This window comes from Sander vitreus, chromosome 2 (genome assembly GCF_031162955.1).
Source record: "Sander vitreus isolate 19-12246 chromosome 2, sanVit1, whole genome shotgun sequence".
Lineage (NCBI taxonomy): Eukaryota > Metazoa > Chordata > Actinopteri > Perciformes > Percidae > Sander > Sander vitreus.
Window position 1 is genome coordinate 31,918,200 of NC_135856.1, and position 16,272 is coordinate 31,934,471.

At 41.4% G+C, this 16,272-nt stretch overlaps 2 protein-coding genes across 8 annotated transcripts in view; one reads left to right on the forward strand and one right to left on the reverse strand.

The window, feature by feature from the left end:
• Positions 1-576: 576 nt before the first annotated feature.
• LOC144527943 (hepatic lectin-like) lies at positions 577-2,113 on the reverse strand (the record flags this gene model as incomplete). The annotated part of the gene is made up of 6 exons (XM_078266305.1): positions 577-796; positions 898-1,001; positions 1,452-1,591; positions 1,683-1,751; positions 1,918-1,993; positions 2,087-2,113. Coding segments are annotated over 6 exons (492 nt in total), but the record flags the coding sequence as incomplete, so codon positions are not given.
• A 3,765-nt stretch (positions 2,114-5,878) lies between these two features.
• Positions 5,879-16,272, forward strand: part of ctnnd1 (catenin (cadherin-associated protein), delta 1) — a 31,981-nt gene continuing 21,587 nt past the window's right edge. For 2 of the 7 annotated variants that reach the window (XM_078266316.1, XM_078266342.1), the window contains exons 1-2: positions 5,927-6,274; positions 15,708-15,922. In XM_078266316.1, the coding sequence (XP_078122442.1) occupies positions 15,782-15,922 (141 nt within the window). In that variant the 5' untranslated portion in view covers positions 5,927-6,274; positions 15,708-15,781. Of the gene's footprint in view, positions 6,275-6,792; positions 6,888-7,341; positions 7,450-15,707; positions 15,923-16,272 lie in introns of those variants that run through there. The other 5 variants (XM_078266333.1, XM_078266357.1, XM_078266349.1 and 2 more) reach the window with 5 other exon arrangements.

Below are 16,272 nucleotides of genomic sequence, written 5' to 3' on the forward strand. Positions count from 1 at the left end.
GACATGAAACAGTCTTTTTCGATGACATAACAGCAATACACTCAAAATATCTGGCCCTTGATGTGATTCTCATTCTCCAGTGTGGCCCTTTATTGTAGAATCAACTATAGTTTACTCAGTAAAAAAGCAAACACCGAAATATCAATGACTAAAGCTCCATTAATTAATAGATTATATTGCCATAGATTCAGATATCTACATCTGCAACAGCAACATGCCTCTGCTCTCTGGCCCTATAGCAGTCTGCCAGCCTGTTCCCTGTGGCACACACAAAAAGAAATCTAATTGTTTTAACTGTCCCATAGCCCACAATGACCTGTTAGAACTGTTTCTGTCTGATAAACAAAGACCCTGAGATCCAGGTCCTCATTCATTCCCAAAGGTGGGAGAGTCTTTACTCACTGTTGAGGGCTTCCTTCAAGTTGCTTCCTCGTCTGGAAATTTGAACTCTCTCAATACGAGTATACCAGTATGATGTCTGGGGATGTGTCATACATATACTGTATGTGCAAAATGGTAGGGCAACTGGACTGTATTTGTTTGCTACTTTACAAAGAGACACCACACACACAAACATAACGTACAAGGAAAAACTGTCCTTTAAACAATGATGGCGCTCACCACTATGTGTATTGACAAATGATGTTAGAAGTTGATCCGTTTTTCACAGATCCAGTCTCGCTGGGTGGTACACTGAACATCATTCCAACTGCTAATTATTCAATGAAAACGAGTCTCAACACAGTCCTCCTCCATTCCCTTATACTTCCCACTGGGCTCGCCTGCTTTCCAAAACCTGTTCAAAAACAGCCAAATGTGGAATTATTGCAGAACATGATGCACAATTAGTCCACAAAAAGCCGTAGCATAGCAGTGAAGAAAAAAAAAGTGTCTCACCCTGTGCTGTTCAGAATGAAACCATCTATCCATTTCCATGTTCCCTCTTCTTCTTTGTCAGTCAGACCAATCCAGAATATACGCATAAAGGAATTGATGAATGCCTGCAACAGTACCCGAAATCGACAAAGCTTAAACTTAAAATGGGGTTCTTATTACAGTACTAAGCTGTTACGATAATTATTCATCAAAGAATAGACAGAATCACTGAAGTTCTTCTCAAGGTTCATTTTTACTTGCGCAAGCAAGGAGTCAGTTACAGCACTCACAGCAAAGTACAGAAAGTGGCTAACGAAATCCTTCAACAGCAGCTTTTTTTATGATTAAGATGAAGTCATAATACAAAGTCGATGTTATCTCTGGTCAGGCAGGGCATCTGCAGCGCAAAACAGTATTTTGTCTTTTTACCATGCAAACAGTTTGATATTAACAGAATAGAAAAAGGGTAGTCGTCATTTTCTAACATAAGCCAACTAAACACCCTGCGCTGAATGTTTTACAGTCAAACAGCAACGTTACGGAATAAAATCTTGAATTTGTTTTCTTTTACCTGCTCTTCTTCGTTTGTTTACGACGACCAGATCTGCCCCTCTGTCTCTGCAGTCCTGTCTGCTGCCATTCCAGCTCATTTTGTCAGACGAAATGTAGTAAAAGCTGTCGCCGAATGACCTGCATCCATCTTTACAGAAGTGATCTGCAATCGTAGACGAGTCAGGAAGTGAATGTGGCAAATGTTCATTGCAAACAAATGCAGATGTGCAATGGAAACCAAAGTTTACACTCACTGAATTCAACTAAAGTTTGGTTTCTCATTTCAGCCCAGCTCTTGTTGTGAGTCTGCATTTTGATTCTGCCTGCAAGGGACAGTATATTCACACAGTGAGAATTCTTCTGATCCACCATCAGTGTTCATTTAACTGCACAGGAAATCTAAACAGATGATGACTTGAGGCTGGTAAATTAATGGATGTTTAGCGGTGAAAATCTCGCTTTCTTAGAAAGGAAAAAAAAAAAAAGTACCTTTCTTACAGTGGAGTCCAGTGCCTATAATGCCAGCCAGGAGGAGAACACAAAGCAGCACCAGTAACAGCCCAGCCTGGGTTGAATATGTCATAAAGAAACATTTTCAATAGTTGTTCAAACAGCAGAGGGAAAATAGAAAAGGTGTGTGAGTATGTACTGTACTCGCCTGGCTGCTGTTGCACTGCACTCTATGTTACAGCCTAAATAGGACAATTTAGGTGGTTTATTTCCAAATAAGCCCTCGTGTTTTGTGGTTCTGTCCAGAATCACACTTCCCTGTACGGCATACTTCTCACTTCTGGGTTACACTTTAGAGCACGTAAGCTTGACAGGATGTTTCTTGTATGTATGACAACATCTGTTTCAAGGGCCTTCGTACACTTTACTTAGCAAACACTGACATTTCCTAAATAATTGATTCATTATGAGAGCATCAGTTCAAACTTAATACTGCATTAAAAGTCAAAGTCCCACATTCAGATTTTTTTCTTTAAGAGGGAACTTGCACTGTACGCGTTATCCCATTTCTGTGGGCATAGTATTGCTCATACAATGTTTTATTCATATATTATTATATTTTGGTTTATTATTGAGTGTTATTGTCATTATTCGTGAATCATCAAGCAACCATTTGACATTAAAGCAGGTCAAGGTGGAGCTCTTTTTTTTTTTTAAGAGCTCAAAAAAATTCAAGTTCAAATTCACTTGTAATTCGAGTTTTTATTTATATTTGGGTGTCAACCAGAACAAAACTGACAGCATTGTTGTGGTACAATAATGTGTATTAAGTCCCATACATTCCCTTGGAATCAAAATAAGTAATAACAGTAAAAAAAATACAGTGGGTACGGAAAGTATTCAGACCCCTTTACGTTTTTCACCGTTTCATTGCAGCCATTTGCTAAAATCAAAAAAGTTCATTTTATTTCTCATCAGCACCCCATCTTGACAGAAAAAAAACAAAAACAGAAATGTAGAAATTTTTGCAAATTTATTAAAAAAGAAAAAAATATCACATGGTCATAAGTATTCAGACCCTTTGCTCAGTATTGAGTAGAAGTACCCTTTTGAGCTAGTACAGCCATGAGTCTTCTTGGGAATGATGCAACAAGTTTTTCACACCTGGATTTGGGGATCCTCTGCCATTCTTCCTTGCAGATCCTCTCCAGTTGCGTCAGGTTGGATGGTGAACAAATTGGGTTTAGGTCAGGGCTCTGGCTGGGCCAGTCAAGAATGGTCACGGAGTTGTTCCGAAGCCACTCCTTTGTTATTTTAGCTGTGTGCTTAGGGTCATTGTCTTGTTGGAAGGTGAACCTTCGGCCCAGTCTGAGGTCCTGAGCACTCTGGATGAGGTTTTCTTCCAGGATATTTCTGTACTTGGCCGCATTCATCTTTCCTTCAATTGCAACCAGTCGTCCTGTCCCTGCAGCTGAAAAACACCCCCATAGCATGATGCTGCCACCACCATGTTTCACTGTTGGGATTGTATTGGGCAGGTGATGAACAGTGCCCAGTTTTCTCCACACATACCGCTTAGAATTAACGCCAGAAAGTTCAATCTTGGTCTCATCAGACCAGAGAATCTTATTTCTCAGTCTGGGAGTCCATGTGTTTTTTGGCAAACTCTATGCTGGCTTTCATATGTCTTGCACTGAGGAGAAGCTTCCGTCGGGCCACTCTGCCATAAAGCCCCGACTGGTGGAGGGCTGCAGTGATAGTTGACTTTGTGGAACTTTCTCCCATCTCCCTACTGCATCTCTGGAGCTCAGCCACAGTGATCTTTAGGTTCTTCTTTACCTCTCTCACCAAGGCTCTTCTCCCACGATTGCTCAGTTTGGCTGGACGGCCAGGTCTAGGAAGAGTTCTGGTCGTCCCAAACTTCTTCCATTTAAGGATTATGGAGGCCACTGTGCTCTTAGGAACCTTGAGTGCTGCAGAAATTCTTTTGTAACCTTGGCCAGATCTGTGCCTTGCCACAATTCTATCTCTGAGCTCCTTGGGCAGTTCCTTCGACCTCATGATTCTCATTTGCTCTGACATGCACTGTGAGCTGTACGGTCTTATATAGACAGGTGTGTGCCTTTCCTAATCAAGTCCAATCAGTTTAATGAAACACAGCAGGACTCCAATGAAGGAGTAGAACCATCTCAAGGAGGATCAGAAGAAATGGACAGCATGTGAGTTAAATATGAGTGTCACAGCAAAGGGTCTGAATACTTATAACCATGTGATATTTCAGTTTTTCTTTTTTAATAAATTTGCAAAACTTTCTACATTTCTGTTTTTTTCTGTCAAGATGGGGTGCTGAGTGTACATTGAGAAATAAAATGAACTTTTTTGATTTTAGCAAATGGCTGCAATGAAACAAAGACTGAAAAATTTAAAGGGGTCTGAATACTTTCCGTACCCACTGTATGTGTGTATATATATATATATATATATATATATATATATATATATATATATATATATAGGAAAATGAATCCAGCAACCACAGTAGTACCAACCATATCAATACAATATACCAGCAATACCATAGGCAAAAAAATGATCCCATGGCCTCTTAAATCCTTAATTTTCATTATTAATTCTGGTCAGCATGTGTTCATATGATACTATTTCTGACATAAGTTCCAGCCATTGTTTAAATTCTGGGGGGGAGGTATTTTTCCACACTCGTAGGATCACTCGGATGGCCATTACAACCCCAACCTTTATTACTGCAAAATCATATTTGGAAACTTCTAACAATTCTGCTTGGTCCCCTAATGGGCACAACCTCTATGTTTTAGGTATAATGAAACCTAGCCCTTTCCCTATGCGTTCTACAACTTCTTCCCAAAAGGGGTTTATCAATTTTCATTCCCAGAGTAAACTATTTTGATAATTGATTCATTGTTTGAGTCATTTTTCAAACAAATATGCCCAGCATTGCTGGGGTCCAGTTTCTCAAATGTATGGGTTGGCTACCAATCCCATTATGTTTTGGTGTTGGACTGTTGGTCAGACAAACCAAGCAATTCAAAGACATCCCCTTGGCCTTTGGAAAATAGTGAGGGACATTTTTCACTAGCTTCTGATATTTTATAGACCAATCGATTCATCGTAACTGGCAGATGAATTGATCATGAAAATAATGTTTAGTTGCAGCCCTACTTATTTTAGCTACTTTATATAGACCTATACTGCTGGGTATAGGCTCAAACAAATCATCCAAATATTAAAAGCTGATCATATATTTTAGATGTAACTAGTAGTATCACGTAGCATAAAATAGCATCAAATGGAAATACTAATACTAGGTACAGTACATGTACCTGCAAATTTTTTTTCTAAGGAAGTACTTAAGTATATGTAGGCTACTTGCAGTGCGCTGTTTCCAAAAATATGCTTACTGTTAAGTACAACTAATGCATTCTGCTCTGTAATAGCACTACCATGACCACATGAGGGCAATATCGGAACTCTAATCCTAAGTGGCATCTTTACATTTAGAAGATATTTCCATGTGCGAAACAAAAATAACGTGAGATTTTCTTCCTAATAGCTGGATGCTAAGAAAAAGAGACTATAGGCTACTGAATGCGTATGAAGGAGAATGGGCTTAATTAATTAGGCCTATATATATCATAAACTGGGAAATGAGAAAGCTTATCTGCAAATAGTCTTTGTTTCCCCTCATTATGATAGAGAAAGGTAAATACAGTTTTACGATTTTTATTTTATTATACAATAATAATAATAATAATAATAATGATAATATTAGTAATAAAAAATAATAATAATAATCAAAAGCCACACTAACCTTTAAAAATGTCACTGTGCTGTGATTAACAATAGCTGTCAGACAAAATGAATTAGTGACTTGTGAAAAAGTAGCTTAATATTGTCCTTTATTTCAAAATCGCCCCCCCCCCGTGCTATTCTGCTCTATTCTCTTCCATGCTGTTCCCTTCTCTGCTACTCCCCCCACCTCTTCCCCCCAGCGGAGAGGAAGAGCCGAGACAAGTGAACACACAACAAGCCAAGCCAAGCCAAGGCAAGGAAGATAGGCGATTGCATAGGTGGGTGTTTTCTCCCTCTTCTTTAAGAGTGCTGTCACCCTGGGGTGGACAGTTTATTTGTGCAGTAGTACGTTTGTTTGTTTGTTCGTTTGTTCGACCACGCCGAGGTGTTTTTGTTGTCTCGTCTCAACTCACTTCTTCCCCGAGCTGCGGATCGAGGTTTTGGATCGTGTCAGCGCAGCAGCAGCAGCAGCAGCAGCAGCAGCACTCGGCTAGGCTGGGCTAGGCCTGAATCCACCTCGCAAACACTCATGGACTTTGAAAAACAAGCCTAACATTCTCCAGAATAGGTAATGGCCTGTACTTTGGTGTTTCGTGCTCGGTACAGCTGGTTGGGATTTGTTGTAGGTGGAAAGAGGAGTGACCTTTCATTTGGTGAACTTGGCTGTTGTAAACGCAGCGTTAGCAGGCTAGCTACCATAGCATATGCTAATTTAGCTAGCGTTGGTATATTCCATTTGTAAACTTGCTGAATAAGTTCTCTAGAGTGAGGAAAAATGTAACAAAACTTGTGCGTGCCGTAAAACTGGTTTATATCAAGACAGCTAACGTAACATATATAAATTATCCAGCTAACGTAACGTTAACTAGCTAACGTTAACATTTGAATGTTGTGGTTTGTGGTTGGCTGGTATAACGTCATAACATTAGCTACATGTGGAGTCTTTTCTGTTTCTTTCTTTTTAAACGCCGAAGCAGCAAGATTGTATGTGACTTTTCCGCCAGTTTCTCCCGAGCTGGGGGGTATTCAGGACAGGTGAGAGTACACGGAAGTGACCGGCCAGCCCTCAGCGTCACAGACCGTAAATTAGGAGTCAAAGTCCAGTCTCGGCTTACTTAACAATTTCCTATTACCTGAGACGCCCACTCTCTGCGGACAGTGTGGCTGTATGGTGCTTTCAGGTGACTATGCTTGCATGGCGTGTTTTGTTGTTGTGTCAGATTGCCTTTGCCTTTTGTTCAATTTTGTGTGTTGAAAGTCTACTGTGGAGAAAAAAAAGAAAGGAAAAAAAATCCCTGTTTATTGTTTCAGCAGCTGTCTTTTGATGTGGTCTACCAGGTAGAGGATGGAGACGAGTGCTCAGGTGGTGGTGGAGCAGCGAGCGTGAAAAGCAAGAACCTGTTGTGTGGGTCTGCATGTGTGGGTGTGGTTAGGTGTTTGTTGCTTCAATATTCAGTCCCTTGTGTAGATGCTTGCTACACAGATACACCTCAATTTACAGTTCTTTGGTGTGAACGGATGCTGGATTACTCAGGAACCTGCATGATTAAATCTGCAATAGTTTCTACTTTCAGTTTCAGTTAGCAGTCGTGGTCTTCTTTAGTTTCTGTGTGTGACGTTACACAACAACAACAACAACAACAACAACAACAACATACAGACCAACCCCAGGCATGCTTGATAGCTTGTCCAAAGTAACTGTGAAATGATTTGTTGATTTGAGCTGGTACAGTCAGCTGATCGGTGAGTTTTTTTATTACATTTTACATTACATGTCATTTAGCTGACAAAGCGAGTTAAAATTGCTATATATGTCAGAGTCCGCACACCTCCTGGAGCAGCTATGGGTTAAGGTGTCTTGCTCAGGGACACATTGGTTGATGTAGCGCAGTGGGAATTGAACCCAGATCTCCCACACCAAAGGTATTTGACCAGCTGGAACAGAGATGGAAAAGATTGTGAGCAAGTTTGGACATGCTGTATTCTCAGAAATGACCCTTCTGTAAGATGTAAAAAAAAAAAGGAGGGGCAAAAAAAAAAAAAAAAAAATCTTAAGTTGGACATTTCGTTTGGTGCCCAGAATTTGTTCCTAGCCATTTTGTCTGTGGGGGCTGAAGTCTTGCTGCTTAGCCAGTTGTTTTAACCAGGGCTATCATTTGTGAGCCTGTGTAATGACGGGTTTTCAGAGCTAAGCACGGGTGTGTCCCTCTGATACACAGAAGCTGGGGTTTTCTTATATTTGCTCCTCCCTCCCTCCCTCCCTGTCTGCTCTCTCTCTCTCTCTCTCTCTCTCTCTCCCTCTCTCCCTCTAGGTCCAACGGTTACACCTGCAGCCTGTATTATTATTATTTGAACTGTGAGCATGTCAGCTCGCTTTCAATGCAGGGGAGGACATGCGAGATAAAATACACAGAGCGAAATCAAAGTCCACAGATTTAACGGCTGTGAAGTGATACTGTCGCGCAGCGCTCTCCCCCCAGTGCTGGTGGTTAACTTCTTGGAATGGTGGAGCGTCAGTTAGCCTTTTTATGGTCCTCACTGCAGCGATTTAACCCGCTTGCTCGTTAAGTGGTGGTCCCACTCTGAGTGCAAGTCACCGCTGCTAAGTCTTTACCAACTGCTGAACGTTGGTCTTCAGTTTGCGCTGCCATTTTTCATATAGCGATTGACCAGGAATGTTTATTTGTACGTGTTTTGAAATGTATGTAATATTACCGGATTTGTTGTGTTTTGTGATTGTGATCACATCTCATTATTGACAGAAGTTGAACTGAAGACTAAGACGATGTACCTGCCTCAGTTTGATTATTTTTCTTAGTTGTTTTTTAAACTAACTTCTAGGGGTAAACGATTCAGAAAATGTCATGATTCAATATCGATTTTTAGGCTCGCGATTTGATTCAAAATCGATTTTTTTCGATTTAAAAAAAACAAACAAAAAAAACCCGATTCATTGTATGTAAATGTAGTTACTTTTCCCATGTGATTGCAGTAGACATACAATTTTATATATATAAATACAATTGTGTGTGTGTGTGTATATATATATATATATATATATATATATATATATATATATATATATATATATATATATATATATATGAATCGATTTTTGGAATTGTATGAATCGGTAGAGCTTTGAATCGCGCTTTGAATATGAATCAGATTTTTTTTTGCACACCCCTAGTGGTTACATTTGCCATATTGTGATGTCCAATGTATGGATATGGAAAAATACATACAATCATGATATATATTTCAGCCATATTTCCTAGTCTTACAGTATGTTTGACCTAGTCAGTACCAATATTAATAATATGATGGTATTAGTAATGCTTTACCCTAACTTCAGGGAAACAGGGTTGAGGGTCCCCCCCCCCCCACACACACACACACACACACACACACACACACACACACAAATGTTTAGCCAGGGTGGTTAGCCACCCAGATAGATTGATAAATATTCAAACCTGAAAATGATCATTAATTGCATCTGCAGCCCTTACGTGATTCAATATTTCAACTAAACTGGAGGTAGGTGGTGTCATGTCTTGGAAAAATTCATTTGAAATGTGGGCATGATGGCACCCATTTATTGTTCACTTCACTCAGCAAGGCCATGACTTTTATTTTACCCAACTGTAATGCTGCATTTAATAAGTTACAGTATCCTGCGTGTTTCCTTCCTCACTAGACAGCTGGCCTTGTAGAGGTCCCTGAAAATTCAGTGTGGAGTATGAGTGAGTGTGGGTGGGCGTGTGTGCATGTGCGCTCTCGCTGCAGCTACCACATTAACTATAGGCCACGAGGGGGTCGTCGTCATGGTTTTAAGTCAGAATGGCAAAGGCGGTAGTATTTGGATGAGGGCCAAGGCTAACGCACAACACACACACACACACACACAGAGGCCACATCTCTGTGTGACCATTCAAATGAGGCTGAGTCAGCGGAGCACTTGGCCAAGCCACAACAGCGCACGTGTGGCTGAAATAGCAAGGATGGCATATTGTAATGAGGGAATACACTGCAGTCACAATAGTCAGTGGGCACTGGGTGATAGACAAACAAACTGGCTGTGAGCGTGTACTTCACAACGTTTTCAGTGAGTGGTGGACACTGATAATAGGTGTGTACCACTGTGTTGTGTGTTGGCACAGGATGGTAAGTGCCTTGGCAGTGTAATTCCCGGTCTTCCCCATTAGCAGATACAATTTAGCGTCGCTGCTAATGGCCTTACAACTGATTAATGACTAATGCCCAGGCTTTAAGTGGCTAAAGCCATTCAAAACTCTCTTACAAGCAACCACTCCCTGCCACAAGAATGTTAGTGTGGTGGGACTCGCATAGCTGTAGAGGTTGTTTGAGTCTGTCTGTTGCATGGAGGCACAAGAGACCGTCTTCCTCTATGCCTCAGGAAGTGTTGACGTTTTGACAGAGCCACAAAGAACGACCCACGCTGTGGTATGCCGTCTTATCTGATGTATGGTGTCAGTACAGTACTTCATGGCCAAGTTGAAATCTTGGTTCCTAATGTGAAACTTGACAGCTGCTTCTGGCCTGTGATTCCCAACCTGGGGTACTGCACCTCAGAGGGTACTTCTGCTGTGATATCTGGAAAAACTGTAAAGTACCTCAACGCGAATATAGAAGTTTAAACCGCTAGTAAAAAAAAAAATAATGGATGGATAAACAGTTTAAATACTTGGCTAAAAGTAATGGATACATGATTGCTGACCAAGCCAACTGAATGTGGCCCAGGTGGTAAGCGCTGTCGCCTACTGATTGGAAGGTTGGTGGTTTGATCCCTGGCCCTGCACTTCCATGCCGAAGGGCAGGACACTGAACCCCAAGACACTGCGCCATCGGAGTGCGAGTGTGTGTGAATGTCTATCTGATGAGCAGGTGGCACCTTGTACGGCAGCCTCGGCCACAGTGTATGAATCAGTCCCTCCAAGATTTCGTGGCCTTTTTTTTTTTTTTAGATTGTTCTGGGCCAAAATGCCTGATTTCACGGGAGCTTTTGTAAAAAATTGCGATAAAGGTTGCAGTGTCTTTTGTATGATTGTTAGGCCTGCACGATATTGGAAAAAAACTTACATTGCGATATTTTTTTCCCCTGCGATCTATATTGCGATATGAAAAAAAGACTAAATAGCCCTATTTAGAAATACTAAATCATTCTCAACTACTGGGGTGATTTTGTAGGCGAGTGCATCTACAAAGAAAATAAAAATGAAAAAGGAAATGTTCTTATGTGAACCAGTCTTTGTTGAACTTTAATGCTTTACAAAAACCAAAGCAAGTAAGCTCTGTGATTACTCTTCTGAAGAGATTTTGGAGAGGGACATTAGGAAGAAATACACTGGTTGACTGACATGACACCATTGTATTCATATAATATCAATCCAGGCTAAAGTGAATATTAATAATGCATGTTGCTTCCTCTAAACTTCAGGTTGTGGTCGACTAGCGGGGCCTGCTTTGGTTGTTTGATCAATTGATTAAAATTGATCATGATTGTTGGTTTGCTGTGCATGCAGAGCCTGCATGTCACACTCTTCAACAAACTGTGTATCCAAGAGCACTTAGTTCAGTGTAAATTACCTTATATCAGAAACAGACTGCTGTTGTAGATTAGTGTTATAATGTATAACGTTAGTTGGGACAGACGCCTTGTTTCTTTAGGCTAACTATGTTAGCTTTAGCCTGGCTGGTAGCAGCTTTCTGCGGTGAAAAATGCCCGGGAGACGTCGTGATTACGTTGCGTTAATCAGGTGATTTAGTTTGTCTTTGAAACGGCAGCGACTTTTAAATCTTTACAGTCCACATTGATGTTAAAATGTTTACAGGTTGGCAGGACGGTCTGAAATGTTCTGCACGGTCTTTCGCTGTACGTTTTGTTGGTAAATGTGAGCTGTTCGAGTCACGCACACGTCTCGTCTTCATATCACTAACGAGGAAATGATCAACCCGTTCTCACTCCCGCTTGGTCATTGGCTCTCAGAGTGCGCGTGGGACTGCTGTGATTGGTTGAAGTCGCGGGAAACTTCAGGTTATTGGTCAAATTTGCGGAAAAGTTGCGGTGATTGGTCAAAATTGCGAGTCGCACCAAATTCGCGGCGACATCGCGAAATCCTGGAGGGACTGATGAATGTGTGTGTGTGTGTGTGTGTGAATGGTTCCTGTGTGACGTTAAAGCGCTTTGAGTAGTCGTTACTCGACTAGAAAAGCGCTATCTAAAAACAGTCCATTTAATACAGACAGTTCAAGTGTATGAGAAAATGAACAATATCCACTTTTATGTAATGAATAGTGTTATACATTTGGATACATTTGGGACTTGATGAAGTGGTACGTGAGTTAATCTGACTTGGCTGTGCGGTACTTCAAACCAAAAAGGTTTATTTGTAGCTTGCTGCCGTATAGGACGATTATTGTCACAGTTTATTTTAATCTGTCGATTTTTATTTTCCCACTTTAGTTGTTTGGTTTATAAAATGTCAGAAAATGTGGATCAGTGTTTCCCAAAACGCAAGGCGACGTCCACAAGTGTCTTGTTTTGTCCGCAACTAAAAGCTATTAACATTTTAAGAACCTGCAATCAGAATTTTTACTCCTTTTTTTTATTTCATAAAGAAATGACTCAGTGATTCATTGGTTTTTCAAACATAGTTGGCGATGAATTGAATAGTTGACAACTAATCAATTAATCGATTAAGCTCTACTGCAACGTCTAGCTCCCTGCTTTTCTTTTTGTGTTTTGATCGCAGGAGAGATCTGTTGTTGTTGTTGTTGTTGTTGTTGAGTGAAGTCAAGGTTTCAATTTAAGGTCTAACGCATTCTTGGCTTTAGGGGGTTACGTATAGCAACTTCATTTGTGAGCATTATCCACTAAAGAAGCACTTAGTCTGTTTGTGGTCCGACACCCTGATTGGGTCATAGGGAGAGAAAGTTCAGGATTGAAGTGTTTGGCTGGGGAGGAAAGAAAATGTTGGTTTGAGAGATTGATGACAGCAGCACAATGAAAAAGAGTGAAGGGCTCCCTTATTAGGACAGCTTCCAACAGCCGAGACAGGATATGACACGCAAAGTCTCACTGAGGAATGTATGACAGTGGCCGTGTGTGTGTGTGTGTGTGTGTGTGTGTGTGTGTGTGTGTGTGTGTGTGTGCGTGTGTGTGTGTGTTTTTCTCTTCACAAATGTGTTTTTATACCACACAGGGGGAAAAGAAACCAGGCAGCATTAACTTCCGTTTGATTATTCAAGTCAGCCACGCACTCTTGCCACCTTTTATTTAGTCTCTGACCCACATACACAAGCACTCGCCCTCACACAGATGTGTGTGTGTGTGTGTGTGTGTGTGTGCACACTCACGCTGGCATTTGTACACCCTCAAACCTAATACAGGAGTCTTTGTTCACTCAGCCAGTCCTGTGTGTGCAGATGGAGAGCAGATTTGATCTCTACAGTGCATGAGTCAGGGAACTTTGAAGTAGAAAATGGTTTTTGCCCTGGTTTGGAGATGAGCCACGCTCATGTCATCCCGTTACTAGACAGGCCCTGTTGTTGAAGTAATCTTTCCCAGATTCCTCAGTCCTTCCTGACTAGCGTCCCTGCTCAGGAAGTCTGAGGAAAGGTACTTTGTCATTGTCTTATTTTTGGACTGGAGTGACGTTCACTTATCGGGCCTCCTGTAATTTAGGCTTAAGTTATCTGTGGCATGTGTTGAAGCTGCATTATCCTCCAAAAGTCAATTTTCCAAATGTTCTCCTCCTTTCCTTTGCCGTTTTGTATCCTAATTCTGTATTAGCAGTTTTCTCTGTCGCTGCACAATGGATCGTTTGGTATTTGTCAGCTGATCCAGCTGCTTATTTTGAAATGCACGCTGTAGTGTGTTGTGTTCCCTCCAAATGTGTGGTGTCAAGCACTCTCTTTACATGTGAATAATCGTTAGACCCACCATGTTAGGAAAGTAAATGTTCAGGTTGAGACGGGTTCGTCCAACTTTTTGAAAATGTGTTGCTGAGCACAGTTGAAGTGCACATCATTTTGTCTGAATTTGAATGTAAATTGCTGTGTTTATTGTCTGAGATTACCATAGTTTGAATTGTAAAGCGGATAGAATTTGCCTTGGGAGTTAAAGTTGTGTCTGAACATTCAATTTCTTTAGCAAAGACGCACAGTTACCCAAACCATAAGACTCATCGTTGAAAAAGTTAAAATATATATTAGGGGTGCATGATATATCGACTCAATATCCGTATAGCGAAATCACGTTGCGCCATATTACATCGAAAGTGTCGCGATAAGTATGCAATATTTAGTTTATTTTGTGGAGCGCTGCGTCCCGTCCGTTGGCTGTGTGGCTTAGTTGTGTTTGATTTAGAGCCCGCTTGAAACGCTGTAATGATCATCATTTCATTGGCCAGTTACCGTGGTTACCGTGCCACTTCACGTCAGCACACGGGTCCACTACGTGACAAACCCTATGGAGCGTACCACGTGTGTGCATATTTCAACAGAGTGACAGTGTAAGTGAAGAAATGGATAAAGACAACAAAACGGAACGAATCAGAGAAGGTAAAGAAAAGTTGTCTTGTTCTTGTCTTGTTTATTTATTTTATACTGTCCAACCAGTACAACATGTCCTGTTCTGTAGACATGGTCCTTATTTATTTATTTATTTATTCATGTTGTACCAGTCCAATATGACTGTCAGTTGAAATAAACCTTGTGTTGTATTTGTTATGAATCTATTCCCATAACTTTTGTAATTTTACACATTTAAAAATATCTAAATTAATATCAATATCGCAATATTCATAATCAATATCGCAATATCACATTTTGTCAATATCGTGCAACCCTAATTATATATATATATATATATATATATATGAGAGAGATATAGATATATGGATATATATGAGAGATATAGTTATTAAGCATCCCTTTCTTTAGCGAGAAAGTTGTACCATTGCTAGCTCCTTGTTTTGGCTGCTTGTAAACATCTTTTATCTAGGAGAGCTAATTGATGCTGCCGTAACACTCATTTAGTCCGGATCACTGACTGAAGTACAATGCATAATACATCTGGTGTGTTGCTTTCAGTTCGTAGAGATAATAGCAGTCTATAAAAGAAGTTGTCCTATCTAATTGACTGCTGTTGTAGTCAATTATCATAAGATGGCATGCAAACGGAAATGCCATCTGTGTTATAACTTGCACAGTTCAGTAAGTACAGTAAGAAAGTGAGGCCTGCCATCCTTTTCCCCACAGTGGAAAACACACCCTCTCAATTTAAAACCCCTCTGGATCTTCAGATTTGTGTAACTTGATGGTGCGACGCCGTCTCTTGGTAACACCTCTGAATGCTCTCACACTTGCACTCGTCTCCCTTCTCCTTCCTTCCTTTTCTCTGCATCCTTGGAATGAAGAAGTGCTAATGAGCTCCGCACGCTGCTGCTGAAAACACGGTGTAATTGTCTCTTGTCATGTATCTCACTTTCTCTCTATTTTTAACCCTGCTGAGCTGAAGGTGAAGAAACACACTGAGAACGTGACGCTAGTTTGCTCTCCACCCCTGCTCTGCTGATGCTGGCCCCGCCTTGAATTTGAACTGAATAATCACTTTTGCCGGTTAATTCACAAGTCGTGCGCTCTTTCTTTGTGCCTGCTGTTCGGCCTCACTGTGTTTCTTGCTCTTGTTCTGTCTGTACTCACGTTTTCTCTGTACCTGCTCCTTTATCTTCCCTGTTCTCTCTTGCCTCATCTATTTCTCCTTGCTTTGCCTTCCTGCGTCAGCTCCAGCTGCTTTTTTAACCTATATAAGCTTCAACTTCATTAGCACTTCAGTGTGTGCGTTCCCTGATGTGCACGGTGCCAGGGCCTTCCTCTGTCTGTGTACTTGGGTGATTCAGCGATTCAGTGATTCAGCCTCGCTGTATATGTCTGTTCTCTGATTTAAATCCTGGTGTTGGTTGAATCTCTCCTAGTCTCTGGTGTTGACCGTGCCCTGTCCTGTCCTGTCCTGTCCTGTGCTGTCCTGTGCTCTGCTCTCAGCGTGTGAATGGAGCAGTGTGCGAGTACGGCCTCCCTGCTGGCCTCGGTGCGGGAGCAGGAGAGGCAGTTTGAGATGCTGAGCCGAGCTCTGGAGGAGGAGCGGAGGTCGTGTGCTGGCACCCTGCCCCGCCCCCTCCCCAACATGCAGGTAACACGGAACAAACCACGCCCGTTTCCCACTCACCCACGCACATTTTCCATCGAAAAGTCCCTTGGATTCAACCCTTGATCCGAGCGAGTTCATCCCATGTCATCTCCATGGTCCCCCCCCATGTCATCTCCATGGTCACACCCCCATCCCATCCCATCCCATCCCATCCGTGTGGACTGGCTGGATGGCAGCATCACCTAAACCAAACCTCCTGGGGGAAAAAAAATACCTCCTTGGTAGGTTTTTAGTCGGGTTTGAGTCTTGAGGTGCGCTTGATTTTTAGCTTGGATTTTGGGAGTTAAAACTTGAGTCAAACCCAGCGACTGAAGCACCTTACAATACTGCCT